Below are 18,508 nucleotides of genomic sequence, written 5' to 3' on the forward strand. Positions count from 1 at the left end.
CGGGGGGCGTAGTGCCAATAGTTTCGTTTTTTTCGGATCAGCCAGTGCCGAGAAAACTTGGCAAGAATTTTTAGCACCAAAGTGAATACGCACACACATACGCACACACACACAGACAATTGTTCAGTTTTCGATTCTGAGTCGATAGGTATACATGAATATAGGTCTACGAGCTGTTTTTCAAAAGTTCATTTTTCGAGCAGGATTATAGCCTTATCTCAGTGAGGAAGGCAAAAACTTTAAAAAGTATTAAGGTACCTGTCTCAGATTTTTTTCGATGAAACTTTTTGAAGCATTGGAATGAATTGAAAGTTTCCTAGAAGATGCTTTTGATAGTATTTTTCCAATAAAATTTGTTCTAGCTACCACAACGTATATTTCTCTGACTAGCCTTTTATACCATGCCATTTTGAAACTATATGTTTATTAGAGTGTAACAAAAATGACTTTTTGGCGGGCATTCAGGGGTTTGTTCCGGTGGGCATACTAAGCCTAAATCCCAAATATGAGCTTGATTGGACGTCACAGGAGCTGGCGCTCCGCCCTTCAATTTTAAATGGGATTTAACCCGTAAAAAAAGATTTTTTCAAAAATGTCACTTTTTGAGGCATTTTGGCCACCAATGCGTTTACCAAAAACATCACTGGCGTGTAGGCCAGATCCTTGCGCATCTTTTGGTATATATAACATTGAAGTTTGGAGCATCCTGGAGCTCGGTACAGACCTTCAAAGTTTGGCATTTTTTCGAAAAATCGCTCCCAGCAAAATCAAATGGCGTCTCGGGCGTCGCGAGGTGCGACGCATATCTTTTTTGCCGGGACCGATTTTTCGAAAAAATGCCAAACTTTGAAGGTCTGTACCGAGCTCTAGGATGCTCCAAACTTCAATGTTATATATACCAAAAGATGCGCAAGGATCTGGCCTACACGCCAGTGCTGTTTTTGGTAAACGCATTGGTGGCCAAAATGCCTCAAAAAGTGACATTTTTGAAAAAATCTTTTTTTACGGGTTAAATCCCATTTAAAATTGAAGGGCGGAGCGCCAGCTCCTGTGACGTCCAATCAAGCTCATATTTGGGATTTAGGCTCAGTATGCCCACCGGAACAAACCCCTGAATGCCCACCAAAAAGTCATTTTTGTTACACTCTAATGTTTATAGGTCCTATTCAAAAAAACTCTAGAATTTTTTGTTGTAACATGAAATCGTATCAAAGTTAGATGACGGTTTTCATAGTGCATAAGAAATTTTTTCTATAAATTCTGCAGAAATACTCTTTTTATTTTACGTAATTCTGCATTATTCCGTACAACAAAAAAAAGGACTGAGAATGGTTTCAGTTTTTTTTGAATTATATAATTTTGCATCAGGAGCTGTTTTTAATTTTATTAGTGTCTGTTTAACCCTCTACAACCCAACCCCGCCTTTAGACGGGCTTCGATTTAAAAAATCGCCAAAAATCCATTTTTCAACTTATTTTTGATCTTTAAAAAGCATTGGAAATAAGAACTCTTAAAATTTTAGAAAATTTATGGGTTGGAAGTTTTACTTGTTTTACGTGACTTTGCCAATGTTTTTTAAAATGACATTTTTTTAGAGGTCAACTTTTGCAGTGTTTTTTACTAACATTTCCTATATTATAAGCAAAAAGAAGTATGCAGTAATTTTTCTAGTGTCCCAGACTATGCCTCTACGCATTTTTTTTACAACTATAATGATAATGGTGCCATTTTAAAGCAGAAAATGTGAAAAACATGCAAAAAATTGAGAAGTTACTGTAAAAACACGGTAGAGTAGGCCAAATACTACCAAAAACAAACATAAACAAAGCAAGATGAATGCAGATTAAAATACTAAAAATGAAACAACACAACCATAAAACAAGAAAAGCAAAGTTTTTCGTGGAACAAAAGTTGCTCAAAATGACCTCCTGAACACGGGAAAAAAATTCGAAAAAAAATTTGGGCAGTAGAGGGTTAATTTCACTTTTTCTAATCTAATCTAATCTAATCTAACACAAACGCAGCCAGTCCGATGAAAGCATGCTGGAAAGTCTTGTGATTAGATGACGCCCCAAGCACTTTTCTTGTCATTATTAATAATTGCAGTACATCCGAGTTACCCCGAAAATGTATTACAAAAATTAAAGCGGCCAGCCCTACTGCGTTGTGTTTACCGCAGAGAGGATTCTGAGAACGGATCACATTTCGCAGAATCTTCAGGGGAGGAAGGATGCGTGGACATACCGTACCAAACGCTCCGATATTTGTATTGCATTGGCATTGTGTAGGGTGTGTCATGTGTAAAATATAATTTCAATATAAAGTCAATTTATCATTATAATAAATTACCTTAATACCCAGCTGAAACATTTAAAATTGCATGTCATTATTAAATAGGTAGGGTGGACAGTTAAAGGTTATAGTACTGAGGCTAAAGTAAGATAGTTAAGATTTGTTCAAAGTAAAAGATTTTCGAATTTGAGTTTAAACGGTCTAAGTAAACCGACAGCGCTAAGAAAAAAAAGTAATAGATAAAAAAAGGTTGGGCTTTAAGGTGGGTTCTACTTAATGAGGATTTCGGTAGAAACATTATCAGAAGATTGTGAAAGAAAAAAAAAGATAGGGAAAATTAGGAAAACATTTGAGAGACCAAAATCTAGACTTCTTGAAAAGGATATTATCTGCAATCCAGACACTGCACTGCTGATTTTGGATGAGTACAGTGTCTCTTTTCTTTCCGAGAGATAATCATGAGTTTCAGTGCTTTATCACCAGTTTCTAGCAGACACCTTTGCACGTTGCTTTGCGCCCTTTACATGACCAACACTTGCCCAACACAAACCGAAAAGAAAAAAACTACTTCTCACGCGAAACCATTGATTTCATAAAACACAAATCAACGAGAAATGCGCTAAATCCCGGATGCACATCTCTTCCCAAAGCTTACACAAAAATTAAAATGTTATTAATTAATTTAAATTCTATAACCTCTGGCACCCCTGGTTTGTAACACTTTAAATCAATATTGCACGCAAGTTGCAAGAAAACTTCCACGCAACCTCGCAACAGAACGGTGAAAAACGAAACCAACCGCACCACCTGTCACGTAAAACAAGCCCGATTGAGAAAAAAAAACGCAAAACAATTTGACGCAAAACTCCTTATTTTCCTCGAACTTCGAAGAAACTCCATGCTGCTCGTGAGGAGCCCGATCTGCCGCATCGATTGAAACACTTTTCCCACAGTTCCCTGTCGAGTTTCTCACTTAAAACTTCGATTAAAAATACGCGACGAAATACACAACCGAGCTGGGCCAGAGCTGCCAGCACTCCGTAGAGGGTTAATTTCACTTTTTCGTTCAAAAATATAAACTTTGTATAGTTTCTAAGAGATGAACTACCCGTTTCTAGCAACAGCAAAAAATCATTTTTAAACGTCATTCAAACTCTATCGTAACAAAGTTGCCGCCTCATCTTTTCGTGTCACGCACCTCTGGGGTGATGGAAGCTACAATTAACTCGATTAAGTTGCAACAATACATCACGTCAATTTCACGTTATCCCTGCCATCGTCCCTTCTAAACAAGACCGGCACACACACACACCAATGTGTTCTGGTACCCACATCCTTTTAAAGTATCAATGGGAAAAGAGGTGTTCTTCTCCTAAGTGCATCTTGCACACCTTTTCTCCGTTCGGAGCTGAGTAGCTGTCGTTAACAGCTCACTTTCGAGACGTAATTCAATTTGCACCCCCTCTTATCATCAGCTGCTGCTCGATTCAATTAGTTATTAGTACACTCTGATAAATGTTTGAGATTCAATTCTTAAATTCCGATTTTTTTTAGAAATTGTTTGATGAAACAAAGCCTACAACCAAAATCCTTCCTTCCAGATGCATCGAGCTTTGCCGGATTCTTCAACTTCCCGTCGATGCGTTCGCTGTTGGACAACTTTTGCGTGTACCACGTGAACGCCCCCGGCCAGGAGGAAGGCGCCCCCACCTTCCCGGAAGAGTAAGTCATCGTCAGGGTTTTTTTTTTCAAAAACTATTCTAAAACTTTGTTTTTTTTTTATCAGATACGTGTACCCGACGTTCGACGAGCTGGGTGCCCAGATGCTGTTCGTGATGTCACACTTTAACCTGAAGTCCATCATCGGGCTGGGCGTCGGTGCTGGGGCCAACATCTTGGCCCGGTTCGCCCTGGCCAACCCGGATAAGGTGAGTCGATTTTTTGTAGACATACGAAAATTTGCCCTAAAACAAATTCCTCCCGCAGGTTGGCGCCCTCTGCCTAATCAACTGCAGCTCGACCCAGGCCGGCTGGATCGAGTGGGGCTACCAGCTGCTGAACACGCGCAATCTCCGCTCCAAGGGCATGACCCAGGGAGTGCTGGACTATCTGATGTGGCACCACTTTGGCCGGAATCCGGAGGAGCGCAACTTGGATCTGGTCCAGGTATGTACTCGAAGTTATGTTTTGAAGAGTTTTTTTAATCACGAATGTTTTGTTCCAGCTCTACAAATCCAACTTTGAGCGCTCGATAAACCCCGTCAACCTGGCCATGCTGATCGATTCGTACATCAAGCGTACCGACCTGAACATTGCCCGGACGCCGTCCGGCTCACCCCAAACGAGTAATTATGGCGCGAAATTTGAGCCGCGCGTTTTATCTTCTCCTTTTTTGCTCGGTGAAATTGATTAATTTTCTCCTGTTTTTCCTCGCTCCCGTAGCTGCATCCCTGAAAATGCCAGTGCTGAACATTACCGGAGCACTTTCGCCACACATCGACGACACGGTCACCTTCAACGGCAGGCTCGTCCCGGAGAAGACTAATTGGATGAAGGTAAGCCAAACCAATCAACAACCATTGCTTTTAGGAAACACCCCCAAACACTAAGCCATGGGTCCATTTTTCGCCCGTCTAATTAGGCAACACTGCTCATCTGCGATAAATTGCAGTTGACGACAGTGTTGCCCCGTTATCTCGCGCAACGTTCGGTCCAAACTTCATCGTGCTCGAACTTGCGGAGGGAAACTTTTCCCCGCGTTGACCCCGATGTCAGCAAAAGTGCCGCATTCGGGGCGATTTTTCATCCCGGCCCTAACTGTCCCGTGGAGAAAAGTTACAACTATTTTTCCCTGCACCCTGTCGTCTGATGTAATTGAGTGCAGCGGCGACGCAGAGACCGCAAAAAGTTTGTTTTTTTTTTTATTCAGGCGCACTCTTTATGAGTCATGCCATTTTTCCGGTTTTCCACGAACTGTTATCGCAAACTTTTCATCACAAGTGCCTGTTGCCACGTTGGCAAGGGAAGTTGTGTTTTGATTCAATGCGTTTAATCTAAATAAAAATAATAACTTAATTTGTATTAGTAGCTTGAGCAGTGCAATACAGTAGTTGTTCGGTAACTGAGCGTTGTTTAACTGGGCAGCTTTTTAACTGGGCGCTCGATAATTGGGCCGTAGCCCAGTTCAAAAGCAGACAAACGTCAAAAAACCAAAACAAACCGAAATGACCGAGGGGTTAATGGATGCAATAGCATGTTCAATAAATAAAAAAAAAACTTTTAAATCTTTAAAGTAATTTCAAGTCACAATTAGAGGAATATGAAAGTAAGCATTGTAAATAAATGTGAGTAAAATTTATTTAATTTTTTTATTTGCTAAATATTATGCATCGGTGGTCCCCTCGTTATTTTTCGTTCAGCCCAGTTAGCGAGCCGCATTCGGTGACTGGGCTACGTTCTCAGTCCAGTTACCGAACAAATACTGTATCTAGAAGAAATCTAGTTTTTTGACGAAAACTTAACACGAAGCCTTATGTGTGGGACAACTTCTGAAATTCTTTTTGAGATTCTTTAAAAACTGCAGAATGCATCGATTTGAGAGATCAGAAACCATTTAAAATGTGAATACAAAGAGATGAGTTATTCCTTTTTAATTCCGCTTATTTTTTTAAAATATCTTGACAGATTTCGTCTACTACTTGCAGACTTCATCAGTGTTCTCGACTTATTACTGATTTGGCTTGTGCCACTTGAGTTCACAATTATTAGGGCTTAAACATTTAAAGATGAGCCAACGATTTTTTTTCGTTCAAATTTTTTGTGAAAATAGCCTAAGATGTTACAAAAAGACTCACGAAAAATGCAAGCTGGAGCAACTCACCTAAAAAATACAAAAATCATTTACTGAAATTGTTTTTTTCAAAAGTGCTCTAAACATCAAAATTTTCAAAAACCGAACAGGAGAGTCGATTCTCCAGACAATTTTACATAAAAGTCTCCATATTGACTATCCAGGTTACTATACTACACTGAAAAAATATTATGTTTTCAGTTATGAGCAATGTAATTAGCTTATATCTGTGAGCCCATACATCCAATCGAAATGTGGTCAAAAACAAACTTATGGGAAATTGGACGAGCTTTCCAGTAAAAATATTTTTCGAGACTGAAAAATCAAGTCTGTATTATAGAAATTGCCAAAAACCGTCAAAAAACCTATTTTTTCAACATTTTTGCTTTGAAAACCGCTGTAACTTCACAAGGATTTTTTTAGGACAATGGTCAATATGGAGACTTTTATGTAAAATTGTCTGGAGAATCGACTCTCGTGTTCGTTTTTGAAAATTTTGATGTTTAGAGCACTTTTGAAAAAAAATGTTTCAGTAAATGATTTTTGTATTTTTTTAGGTGAGTTGCTCCATCCTGCATTTTTCGTGAGTCTTTTAAATAACATCTTAGGCTATTTTTACAAAAAAAATTGAACGAAAAAAAATCATGGGCTCACCTTCAAATTTGACTTTTAAACTTAAAAATCAAAAAATCTCATAAAGGTGGAGTGTTTTTTTTCTTTCAGTGTATTTTTTTCGGAAAGCCCGTCAAATTTCCTACAAGTTTGTTTTTGACGACTTTTTGATACGATGCAACGGCTTCGGGATACAGCAATATTTAACATTCCAACGCCCAAGGCTCCAAAAAAGTTGGAACGGTAACTTCAACTCAATGTTTCTCGGGTATAACTCAACCAATCAAGATGATTCTTCTTTCCTGTGATTTGTTAGTATGTCTAGATGATTCTAGAACTTTGCAGAACTTAATTTGATCAAATTTGTAATTTTTGCGATCAAAAACATCGTTCCAACTTTTTTTTTCGCGTATAAAAAAAATTCGCCAAAAAATCCGCGGAGGCAGTCGTTTTAAAAAAAGGTGGAACGATGTTTTCGGTCGCAGAAATTACAGATTTGTTCAAATCAAATTCTGCAAAATTTTAGGATCATCTAGACATTCTTACAAATCACTAGAAACAAGAATCGTCCCGATTGGTTGTGTATTGCCCGAGAACCAGCGAGTTAAAGTTACCGTTCCAACTTTTTTGGGAGGCTTGGGCGTCCGTGTAAGTTGGACATGCGTTGGGCGTTCCAGTGTTAAATTACGAAACACAAAAATATTTAAAACACTTACTCCCTTCTTAAATGTCATTATCGAGTGAAACTGGCTCCATATACACAAAAATGGCTTATATAAGCGTAGGATAACATGTCTACAAAGTTTCATTGAAATCGGAGAGGGTCGAGAAACAAGTACCTGAAAAAATCATGTTTTGGGCTGGAATTGCTCACAATCAGGTGAAAAGTTTTTTTCATGTTGTTTAAAAAATCATTTACTTTTGGGATTAATTTTTATAAGCATTAAAATATTTGAAATTGCATTTTCAGTTCTCAAAAACCAATTTAATACTATTTTTTTAAATTCAATAAATTATATTTATAACAAAAATCATGCCATCTTGAAACGGTTCTTTCAAAAGACTACAGTTTAAAAAAGAACCGCGGTTCTTTTTTTGTGAGCCACGGTTCGTTTGCTCTTTTCAGTGAACCGGCTCTTTGAGTGGCTTTTCTTTTGCCCACCTCTACTATTTTGTAACAATATAAAATCACTTTGAAAATGTTCGATTCCAAACATATAAAACTTTAGAAAGAATTGCTTATGTTAGATAGCATGACAAAAAAAAAACTCTTCAAAAAGTTACAGAAACAAGAATGAATTCTTTTTGAAGAGTAAAACAATTCTTTAAAACAGTTTTGTGTTCAGACTTTTTGAAACTCTGGAGCAACATTTGAAAACGGCGGGTAAGCATTTTGACCGCTGGAACTATTTTGCAGATTTCGAGACAACAGGTAACTTTTCCACAAAACTTGAATTTTAAAACAATAGCTGGCCTCCCCAGCCACCTTTCAATACTGGTTTTGTTAAATAGTTGCCTGTTGTATCGGTTTTTGCAAAATAGTACAAACTGTCAATATGTTAGGGTGGTCCAAATTCGGGCTTCCTCGGGGCTACTCCCTGAAATCAAAGATTGACCCATCACTAGACTAAATTCCGAATTAGTTGGGAAAACCAATGAAAATTCTTTGAAAAACGTTGAGAAATAGTCTTTTTTTTACTTTTTGATATTGTTTATCAAATTTAAAAAAAAAAGCATCGTGCATCGTGTGGTAGGCAAATTCTGCAACTGCAAGCTTAAAAAACGATATCTCAAGAAATTTCAATTCGCCCAACATTCGGAAAATTGATTCTTATGTAAAATCTCTGGGGGTGTTCCCCCGTGTTAATGGCGAAGTTTAATTCAAAATTTAATCGCATGTATATTGAGAAAATTTTGTGTAAAAATTTTAATTGCACAAAACGCATCAAAGTTTGATTCCAATCAAAAATCAAAAACAATCAAAAAAGCCATTCGATTCAGCGTCCAATTACCTTTAAAAATAGCTGTCGAGTTTTGCTCTATCTATTTTTTTTTCCGAGATATGGCCATTTTAAAAAAGAGGTTTTTTGAAAAAAAAATTCGAAAATCGCAAAACTTTGGGGTGGTGCCAAAAAAAGGGGTGGTCCAATTTGGTTCAAAATCGGGATTCTTACATGTTTTGATAGTATCAATAGCTCCACCAAATTTGAGCTTGATCAGAGAAAGTGCATTTCGAGTGGTGTGCCAGTTGGCGCGAAATGACCCATATGCCTTATTTTTCTGCATGCTTGCACTTAGTGGGGGCTAAACAAATAATTCGGAGTCAGTATATTCTGCCAAGCCAGAGTCAGAGTCCAAGGCGCTGCAAAAACTACCCGCAGGAAAGAACTGAAAAATTGTTGTGCTAAAAAAATATGTTGTTATTACAACCGAATGGGACAGTTATGCAAATATGTCCAGTAAAAGAACGGTCATGTAAATAAAACTTTGACATTTTAAGAAATCCGAAATTCACAGCCTTAGAATGAGATTTGATGCCAGGCAATGCTGTTTTGAAGTACGAAATCGTTGTCTAAACAGTACTACTGTCATTGCCACAATATTTCAAACAGCATAACTAACATTTTTATCCCCGTCCTTCCCAACTCCCAGATCTCCGACTGCGGTCTCGTACTCGAGGAGCAACCGGGCAAGCTGGCCGAGGCGTTCCGATTGTTCCTGCAGGGTGAAGGCTATGGTAAGTGTTAAGATTGTTGTCCCCTAATTCCCCAGTATCTCTCTGTCAAAAACCCCCCCTTGTCTTATAAACAAAATGTTAGAGCAAAAAAAAAGCAACAACTACAAAACTAGCCACCTTGATATTTAACAATTCGAACCTAGTACTAACCCAGAGGCATAAATCTGATACTAAAGCTAAAAAAAACAGAAAAGCGTAAAACGGTAGCGAGTAAAATTTGGCGCAATTTAGAAGTAAACCCACACTCACAATCCATGCATCATAGAATAAGACTAGCAAAAAAAAGATCAGTTTCATTTTCGAGTCATTCGAAAATTAACGCAAAAATTTGGCCCAAAACCATAGCGATAGACTAAATTGAAGCTTGCTCATCGATCACGCGCAGGTAGTTGAATTTGAAGTCGCTAACCTTATTGTTGAGTTTGGAATTAGGCTAACACTAACAAATCTAAAATTAGTTTTTAATTACATAAAATCATTAATTTCATCTCGAAGCGCCCCCACCCTCTCTCAAATCAAAACTGATTTAGCACCTCAGTTTCTCATTAAAACCTTCATCTTAGGAATTGATTAGCATATTTGTATATTTATGTACAAAATCAAAAAAAGAAAAATGATAGCATTGGTTTCATTATAAATTAATATGATCGCTCGATATATATGTTCGATACAAGCTGCTGCTGCGCTTCAAAGCCCAGCTCCAATTTCATCACATTTGCAAACAACAAAAAAAGCGAAACAAAACCAGCTAATTGAAACTAGACTCAAAAAAAGCAAGCAACGCTTGGCGCTAAATTATCAAAAAAAAAAAACATGAAGCTAGCTTCGCGAATCATACCACCAAAAGTAATGTTACTTCGAAAAAAGTGAAAAATTTCAATAAAAAATAAGACTTGCGAAGCTACGTCTATTTGCGGAAGCTTACGCGGCTAACTCTAAACATTGGCGTTTTTATTCACATTTTGTCCCTTGCAATAAAAAAATCGCGGCACAAACAATCAGACGCTTCTGAGCAATTCTCTACGAAATCGGTCTTTTTTCTTCAATTTTAATTTTTGTATTTTTTAATCCGGCTGAAACTTTTTTGGTGCCTTCGGTATGCCCAAAGAAGCCATTTTGCATCATTAGTTTGTCCATATAATTTTCCATACAAATTCGGCAGCTGTCCATACAAAAATGATGTATGAAAATTCAAAAATCTGTATCTTTTGAAGGAATTTTTTGATCGATTTGGTGTCTTCGGCAAAGTTGTAGGTATGGATACGGACTACACTGGAAAAAATAATACACGGTAAAAAAAAATTTGGTGATTTTTTTATTTAACTTTTTATCACTAAAACTTGATTTACAAAAAAACACTATTTTTAATTTTTTTTATTTTTTGATATGTTTTAGAAGACATAAAATGCCAACTTTTCAGAAATTTCCAGGTTGTGCAAAAAATCACTGACCGAGTTATGAATTTTTTAATCAATACTGATTTTTTCAAAAAATCGAAATTTTGGTCGTAAAAATTTTTCAACTTCATTTTTCGATGTAAAATCAAATTTGCAATCAAAAAGTACTTTACTAAAATTTTGATAAAGTGCACCGTTTTCAAGTTATAGCCATATTTAAGTGACTTTTTTGAAAATAGTCGCAGTTTTTCATTTTTTTAAATTAGTGCACATGTTTGCCCAGTTTTGAAAAAAATATTTTTGAAAAGCTGAGAAAATTCTCTATATTTTGCTTATTCGGACTATGTTGATACGATCTTTAGTTGCTGAGATATTGCAATGCAAAGGTTTAAAAACAGGAAAATTGATGTTTTCTAAGTTTCACCCAAACAACCAACCATTTTCTATCGTCAATATCTCAGCAACTAATGGTCCGATTTTCAATGTTAATATATGAAACAATTGTGAAATTTTCCGATCTTTTCGAAAAAAATATTTTTGGAATTTTCAAATCAAGACAAACATTTTAAAAGGGCGTAATATTGAATGTTTGGCCTTTGTGAAATGTTAGTCTTGATTTGAAAATTCCAAAAATATTTTTTTCGAAGAGATCGGAAAATTTCACAAATGTTTCATATATTAACATTGAAAATCGGACCATTAGTTGCTGAGATATTGACGATAGAAAATGGTGGGTTGTTTGGGTGAAACTTAGAAAACATCAATTTTCCTGTTTTTAAACCTTTGCATTGCAATATCTCAGCAACTAAAGGTCGTATCAACAAAGTCCAAATAAGCAAAATATAGAGAATTTTCTCAGCTTTTCAAAAATATTTTTTTCAAAACTGGGCAAACATGTGCACTAATTTAAAAAAATGAAAAACTGCGACTATTTTCAAAAAAGTCACTTAAATATGGCTATAACTTGAAAACGGTGCACTTTATCAAAATTTCAGTAAAGTACTTTTTGATTGCAAATTTGATTTTACATCGAAAAATGAAGTTGAAAAATTTTTACGACCAAAATTTCGATTTTTTGAAAAAATCAGTATTGATTAAAAAATTCATAACTCGGTCAGTGATTTTTTGCACAACCTGGAAATTTCTGAAAAGTTGGCATTTTATGTCTTCTAAAACATATCAAAAAATAAAAAAAATTAAAAATAGTGTTTTTTTGTAAATCAAGTTTTAGTGATAAAAAGTTAAATAAAAAAATCACCAAATTTTTTTTTACCGTGTATTATTTTTTCCAGTGTAGTCCGTATCCATACCTACAACTTTGCCGAAGACACCAAATCGATCAAAAAATTCCTTCAAAAGATACAGATTTTTGAATTTTCATACATCATTTTTGTATGGACAGCTGCCGAATTTGTATGGAAAATTATATGGACAAACTAATGATGCAAAATGGCTTCTTTGGGCATACCGAAGGCACCAAAAAAGTTTCAGTCGGATTAAAAAATACAAAAAAAATCGAATGACCGAAATTCTAGAGAACTGCTCTTCTTTCGCAATATAAAGTTTTGAAATTTGGCAGCGTCTGATTGTCTGTGCGTTGTTGTTTGATGTTTTCCCGTCGCTAGTTGAGGCTGGATGTTTTTTGATATATTTTTTTCTTGTTTCTAACTGTCTTTTATATTTTTTTTCCTCCACAAATGAGTTAATTTTGAACTATGCTTTTGCTATAAGTTATTGCTGTCAAATTGTTAACTCTTTCAACGCAATCAGTTTTGGTTTTGTTTCGAAAATATCATCCCATCATTTCATCTAAATGTAGCAATTTCATCCAGCAAGAATATTTGATTTAAATTTATTAGCTTGAAATCGTTAAAATTAATACCAACTGAACACAGGAGTTTTTTTTACCTTTATGGGAGAATAATCCCAAATGTTAGACAGTGAAGGAATTAAAAAATCAGTTTTTTCATAAAATTTCTTTCATCAGGTCCTTTTCGGTGCTGGGACCTGGTTAGAACCGAGTTGGCTTTTGTAATTACAGTTTTCTGAAAGCAAAGAGTTATTCCAGAAAATCTTGAGTAAAGGTGGTAAAGGGAAAATTTTAGTTTAAAAGTTTTTATTTAAAAAAATCCCTTAAATAAGGTTATTTCAAATTCAAAATCAATAATGTAATCAAGCATAAATTGTTTTTCAAACTCACACAAAATTACAAACTCAGCTTTTTATTTTGGCTTCAAGTTTATTTTTCAACAAATTGCACTTCTTTAAAAAGGGCCATAAAATAAGGTTGTTGTAAATATGTTTTAAAGTTTTTGTCGCCCCCCCCCCCCACCCAAAATACAAAATACTTTCAAAATTGAGGCGAAAACAAATTTGCTGCAGCCTAGCAAAAATTATGCGACGGATGTCATCTGTGGCCAAGCTTCAATCAACAACTTTTATGTTTTCTGTAACTATAAAAGCATTTTGATTCATAAATAACTTAAACTATTTGATTTTTTAAACAAATTTCATGTGTTCTGCAATAAATTGAACAAATTGGTACTGCAAGGAATCTGTTTAAAAATGTTTGATCGGAAAACGAGATTTCAAAGATTACGTTCAACTTTTTACTATCAGTAATTCTCTAAGTTTCAATTTTCCATTTTATATTGAAATGAAATTTTGTCCATTTTTTGGGCTTTTGACCACAATTAACAAAACAAGATTTTTTGATTTTTGAAATGTTTTGTTATTTTTCAGGGGACTAAGAAGGCATCTTTTGCGCTGACTTTTTGAACAAAAAAATAGTGATTTTAAGAAATAATTAATAATAGATTTTTTTTTAAAAAGCTATCAATGGATTATCTCTGCACCAAAAACATCCGAGAGTATAGCGACCGTCACTATAGCTTGTAAGATCTCTTCTTGTGTCACGTGATTTCCAGCGATGGCATTCTCTCTCTATCACTCCTTCACTTTTCATCGACTCTGCGCTCTCACCGCTGAGTCTCTCAATCTCTCCGAAAACTGCAATGAAAGAGCGCGAGATGGCGATTAGGAGCCGACCACGCATGACGTCCCGTTAAACTGCGTTTGCGAAAATCGTTTTGTGGCGGATTTTCCAAAATACGTATTTTTTGATATGGGTAATTCTCTACCAACTCACACGAAATCGGGAAAAGTTGCCCCGACCCCTCTTCGATTTGCGTGAAACTTTGTCCTAAGGGGTAACTTTTGTCCCTGATCACGAATCTGAGGTCCGTTTTTTGATATCTCGTGACGGAGGGGCGGTACGACCCCTTCCATTTTTGAACATGCGAAAAAAGAGGTGTTTTTCATCAATTTGCAGCCCGAAACGGTGATGAGATAGAAATTTGGTGTCAAAGGGATTTTTATGTAAAATTAGACGCCCGATTTGATGGCGTACTCAGAATTCCGAATAAACGTATTTTTCATCGAAAAAAACACTAAAAAAGTTTTGGAAATTCTCCCATTTTCCGTTACTCGACTGTAAATTTTTTTGGAACATGTCATTTTATGGGAAATTTAATGTACTTTTCGAATCTACATTGTCCCAGAAGGGTCATTTTTTCATTTAGAACAAAGTTTTTCATTTTAAAATTTCGTGTTTTTTTCTAACTTTGCAGGGTTATTTTTTAGAGTGTAACAATGTTCTACAAAGTTGTAGAGCATTCAGACAATTTCAAAAAAATTGATATATAGACATAAGGGGTTTGCTTATAAACATCACGAGTTATCGCGATTTTACGAAAAAAAGTTTGGATTTTGATTTTTTTTTAATTCAAGGTTAGCATTTTAAATGGGCGTAATATTCAATGTTTGGCCCTTTTAAAATGTTAGTCCTGATTTAATTTTTTCAAAATATGTTTTTCGAAAAGATCGGTAAATTTCACGAATGTTTCATGTATTAACATTGAAAATCGGACCATTATTTGCTGAGATATGGGCATTACAAAATGGTGGGTTGTTTTGGTGAGATTAAGAAAACATAAATTTTCGTGTTTCTTTTTCTTAAAGCGGCTCTATCTTAGCAACCCGAGGTCCAATCTTCAATGCCTCTTAGACAATTTTATAGCAAATTTTCTGAACTTTTCAAAAAAAAAATTATTAGAAACGGTCACTTATGGTCACTATTTTTAAAAATTGAAAAACTGCAAATATTTCGCTAAAATCAAATTTTCGTTGGCTATATCTTGAAAACGGAGCCCTTTATCAAAAAATCTGTAAAGTACTTTTCGATTGCAAATTCAATTTTGCATTAAAAAATAATGTCTTACTCTTTTGCATGAAACATCTATTTGTTTCCAAAAATCACTGTTTTTTTTCAAAAATTCATAACTCGGCGGCAGATTTTTTTGACCATGTTTCTCTATGGCTCAAAAGTTGCGGATTTTTGTCCCCTAAAACATATCAAAAAATCTCGAAAATCAAAAAATACGTATTTCGGGAAATTGAGTTTTAGTGAAAAAAAGTAGATAAAAAAATCTGCAATTTTTTTTCAGTGTACCTATTTTTTCTCAAAAGTCCTCAACAATACCTACAATTTTGCCGAAGACACCAAATTGATCAGAAAATTCAATCAAAAGTTACAGCTGTTTGAATATTTACATACAAGTTTTGTATGGACAGCAGCCAAAATTGTATGGAGACTTGTATGGATGAACCAATGACACAAAATAGCATATTTGGTCATAGGGAAGGCCCCCACAAAGTTTGAGCCAAATCAAAAAATACAAATAAAATCCATTTCCGGTTTTGGTAGAGAATTGCTCATATACAGGCTGTCTAAGTGTTTGAGTTATCTTTTGCCCAAACTTGAATTAATATTTAATTAATAAAGGCGTGAGTAAAAATTGTGTAAAAAATTGAAGACATCTCCGGAGTAAATAATTAAGCCGGAAATATTAAATAAATCATTGTGACTAGCATTCGTTCCAAAAACAATGTGTTTTTTATGCAATTTCATGAAAAAACACGTAGCATAAATTTTTCAGTCTTTTTTTGATGAATAATACATATGTTTTGATACTCAAAAACACATTTAAGACTAAATGCTAGTTTTTGTGTTACGTAATATTTGAATGAACCCTTAAACAAGTTAAAACGAAAATTTGAGAAGAGATCATTCGCTTTGTGAGTTGGCCTGATTAATTTCTACAGTGTGTCATTATCACACCTACTGCTACTGAAAAACTCTCTTCTGTTCCTTCACTCTCATACTCGACAAGTTCCGCGTTGGTAAATGTTTAACATCGTTCCTCTCTGAGTCTATTCGTTTGTGACTGTCGTCGTCGGGCGGAGTAGGCCAAGAAATTCACTAACGGTACTTTGGTTTGAGGAGCCGGTCCAGCACTTAGTGCGGAACTCGCACGAGTTTCTTAAAAAAATATACTTTAACAGCACTGAGTGCGACACTCAGTGCGGAACTAGCCTTCAATCGAACGTGCCATAAGTATCCAGGTTTTTAAGCGAAAATGGCGTTCGAAAGGTGAACGCCCGAAATGTCAAAATCTTTGACCTGAAATACAGGTCCCTTGATTGGGACAATAAGATAACAAAGTTGAGGATGCTCTAGATTACATAATTGCAAGGAAAAACATGAGTTATTCCTATTAAAAATATTAAAAGGTTTATTTGCTTTAAAATAAAAGTTCGAAACCAAATCTGATTGTGTAGCACTTAATTTTCAATACTTACACTTACAAATAACACTTAGCATTATTTTATGTTACATAAATTAAGTTTAATTTGCTTTTTTTATATTTCAATGAGTTAACCCTTGTGTTCCTTCTCGTGAGTCTCACTAACAAACCCCAAACCCTAACACAAACACAAACAACCGCACACACTTATCATTGTTTCTTTCTTCCCTTCTTTTTGTTTTTTCTTCTCGTTTATTTAGCTGTTGGCGCTTTGCAAAAACTAGGCAAACTGTCCCGCTCGGGCACCGTAGAAAGTTTGAGCTACTAGAGAGTGAGCGTTGAGCGCTTGCGCGAGTATGTGTGCGGAGCTTTGAATGTATGCGCAAGAGTTAAACACAATCCGACAAAGTCAACACGCACAATTTTGATTAGTGATTTTCGATTTCCGGTTGGCTTTTAGCAGAAAAAAATGCAATCACACCAACGCACCACCGTAAACTATGAAGGAAACAAAAAGCACGAATCCAAAGATTTCCCCAGTGGAAAGCTTCCTCCTCCTAATTGGTTCCGCGGAGACGATCGATGATGAAAAATTCACTCAAAATTGGAAAAAATAGAAGCCGCCAAAGTGCCATTTTGTTCTTCCGGAAACTTTAGATTTTTTTAGTGAGACGAGAGAGTGATTGCGCGCTGTGTTTGGTTCTGTGAAGCTTTTTTGTGAGAACGTACGAGAAATGCCAGAAAAAAGCTTCCTCTGCATTACCGCCGTAATTGTGAACGAACCCCGATAGCTGATTATTCCAAATATCCCAGCAGATTAAGCAGTTGAATATTGTAGTGAAAGAGCTAATAAATGTATATTTACCAAACCCTCCTTCCTTACCATCACCACCAATTGAGACATTCATATATTGCATTAACGGTAGGCATTTAGAGCATTGTTTATGTTTGGTTTCTGTCAATCTTAAAATACAAAACATTAGATTTCAAAATCCAGAACAAACTGTGTGCATAACTAGTAGTAAATTCCCTTCTCCACTTAGTGCCTTTTAATTTATAAATCTTTCATTTCTCCAAACAAACCAAAAACCAAATTTCTTACAACTTTTGCTGAACTTATCATTTCATGCAGTTTCCAGAAAGATCGTCGAGAAAAAGGAGTAGGACCACACCTACACCTAACACCATATCTGCATATTCTTGCTGTACTCTCACTTTTTGTATTATTTAAGCTTTTATCAGTTAGAAGTTAAGTTGGTAGGAGCAAATGTCAAAAAAAAAAGTCAACAATAGTAGTGTTAGTGAGTTATTATGATTTCCATTACCAAAAGAGTGAACGAAGGAGTGTTTTGTTTTAATGTGTATCTATTTTAAGTTTATGTTATTATTTAAGCAATTATCGATTCACAAAGTCACAGACGAGAAGGGAACGAGTTGATGGCGAAGCAAGAAGATTGTATTTTGTTCTGTTTACCAAACACACACACACACACATTACACACATAAAACGTAGCGTAAATATTTTTTAGTTTTCAACATAATGTTTGTCAAATGAACGAAATGAAATGAAATAAATAAATAAGCTTATACACAATACACACGGCGATGCTTTTTGATTAGTTGGAATTGGATGTTGTTTTATTTTGTTTTTCCTTAGCTTGATGACATTCTGTTTTGTTTTGCCGATAAATTACTTTTATTTCTCAAAATTTTACGCGGTGAGCAGTGCTTATGCTTTCTGATTTTATTTAGAGTTGTTTTTTTTCTCTATCAAGTTTAAACTACAACATAAATATTATACGTTAAATACCCTCAAAAGTGATTGAACCAAAACGCAATCATCACAAAAAATATGAGAAGCTTTTTAACGTTTTCATCGGTAACCTCTGGTCGATATCGAAATGAAGGGATAAAAAACGAAAATTTCAATATTTTGTAGCAAATCTAGAGTTTTTTTTTTTTTTGAAAAGGTCCA

The 18,508-nt window shown here is 35.4% G+C and overlaps 1 protein-coding gene across 12 annotated transcripts in view; it reads left to right on the top strand.

Annotated features, from left to right (window-relative positions):
- LOC120426262 (protein NDRG3) overlaps positions 1-18,508 on the top strand; it is a 166,569-nt gene that overhangs the window by 132,308 nt on the left and 15,753 nt on the right. For 10 of the 12 annotated variants that reach the window (XM_052708907.1, XM_052708904.1, XM_052708899.1 and 7 more), the window contains 6 exons: positions 3,894-4,014; positions 4,079-4,220; positions 4,279-4,458; positions 4,517-4,637; positions 4,735-4,847; positions 9,407-9,491. In XM_052708907.1, coding sequence (XP_052564867.1) covers positions 3,894-4,014; positions 4,079-4,220; positions 4,279-4,458; positions 4,517-4,637; positions 4,735-4,847; positions 9,407-9,491 — 762 coding nt within the window. Of the gene's footprint in view, positions 1-3,893; positions 4,015-4,078; positions 4,221-4,278; positions 4,459-4,516; positions 4,638-4,734; positions 4,848-9,406; positions 9,492-16,793; positions 18,130-18,508 lie in introns of those variants that run through there. The other 2 variants (XM_052708906.1, XM_052708905.1) reach the window with 2 other exon arrangements.

The sequence above is a fragment of the Culex pipiens genome, chromosome 2, assembly GCF_016801865.2.
Source record: "Culex pipiens pallens isolate TS chromosome 2, TS_CPP_V2, whole genome shotgun sequence".
NCBI classification, from domain to species: Eukaryota; Metazoa; Arthropoda; class Insecta; order Diptera; family Culicidae; genus Culex; species Culex pipiens.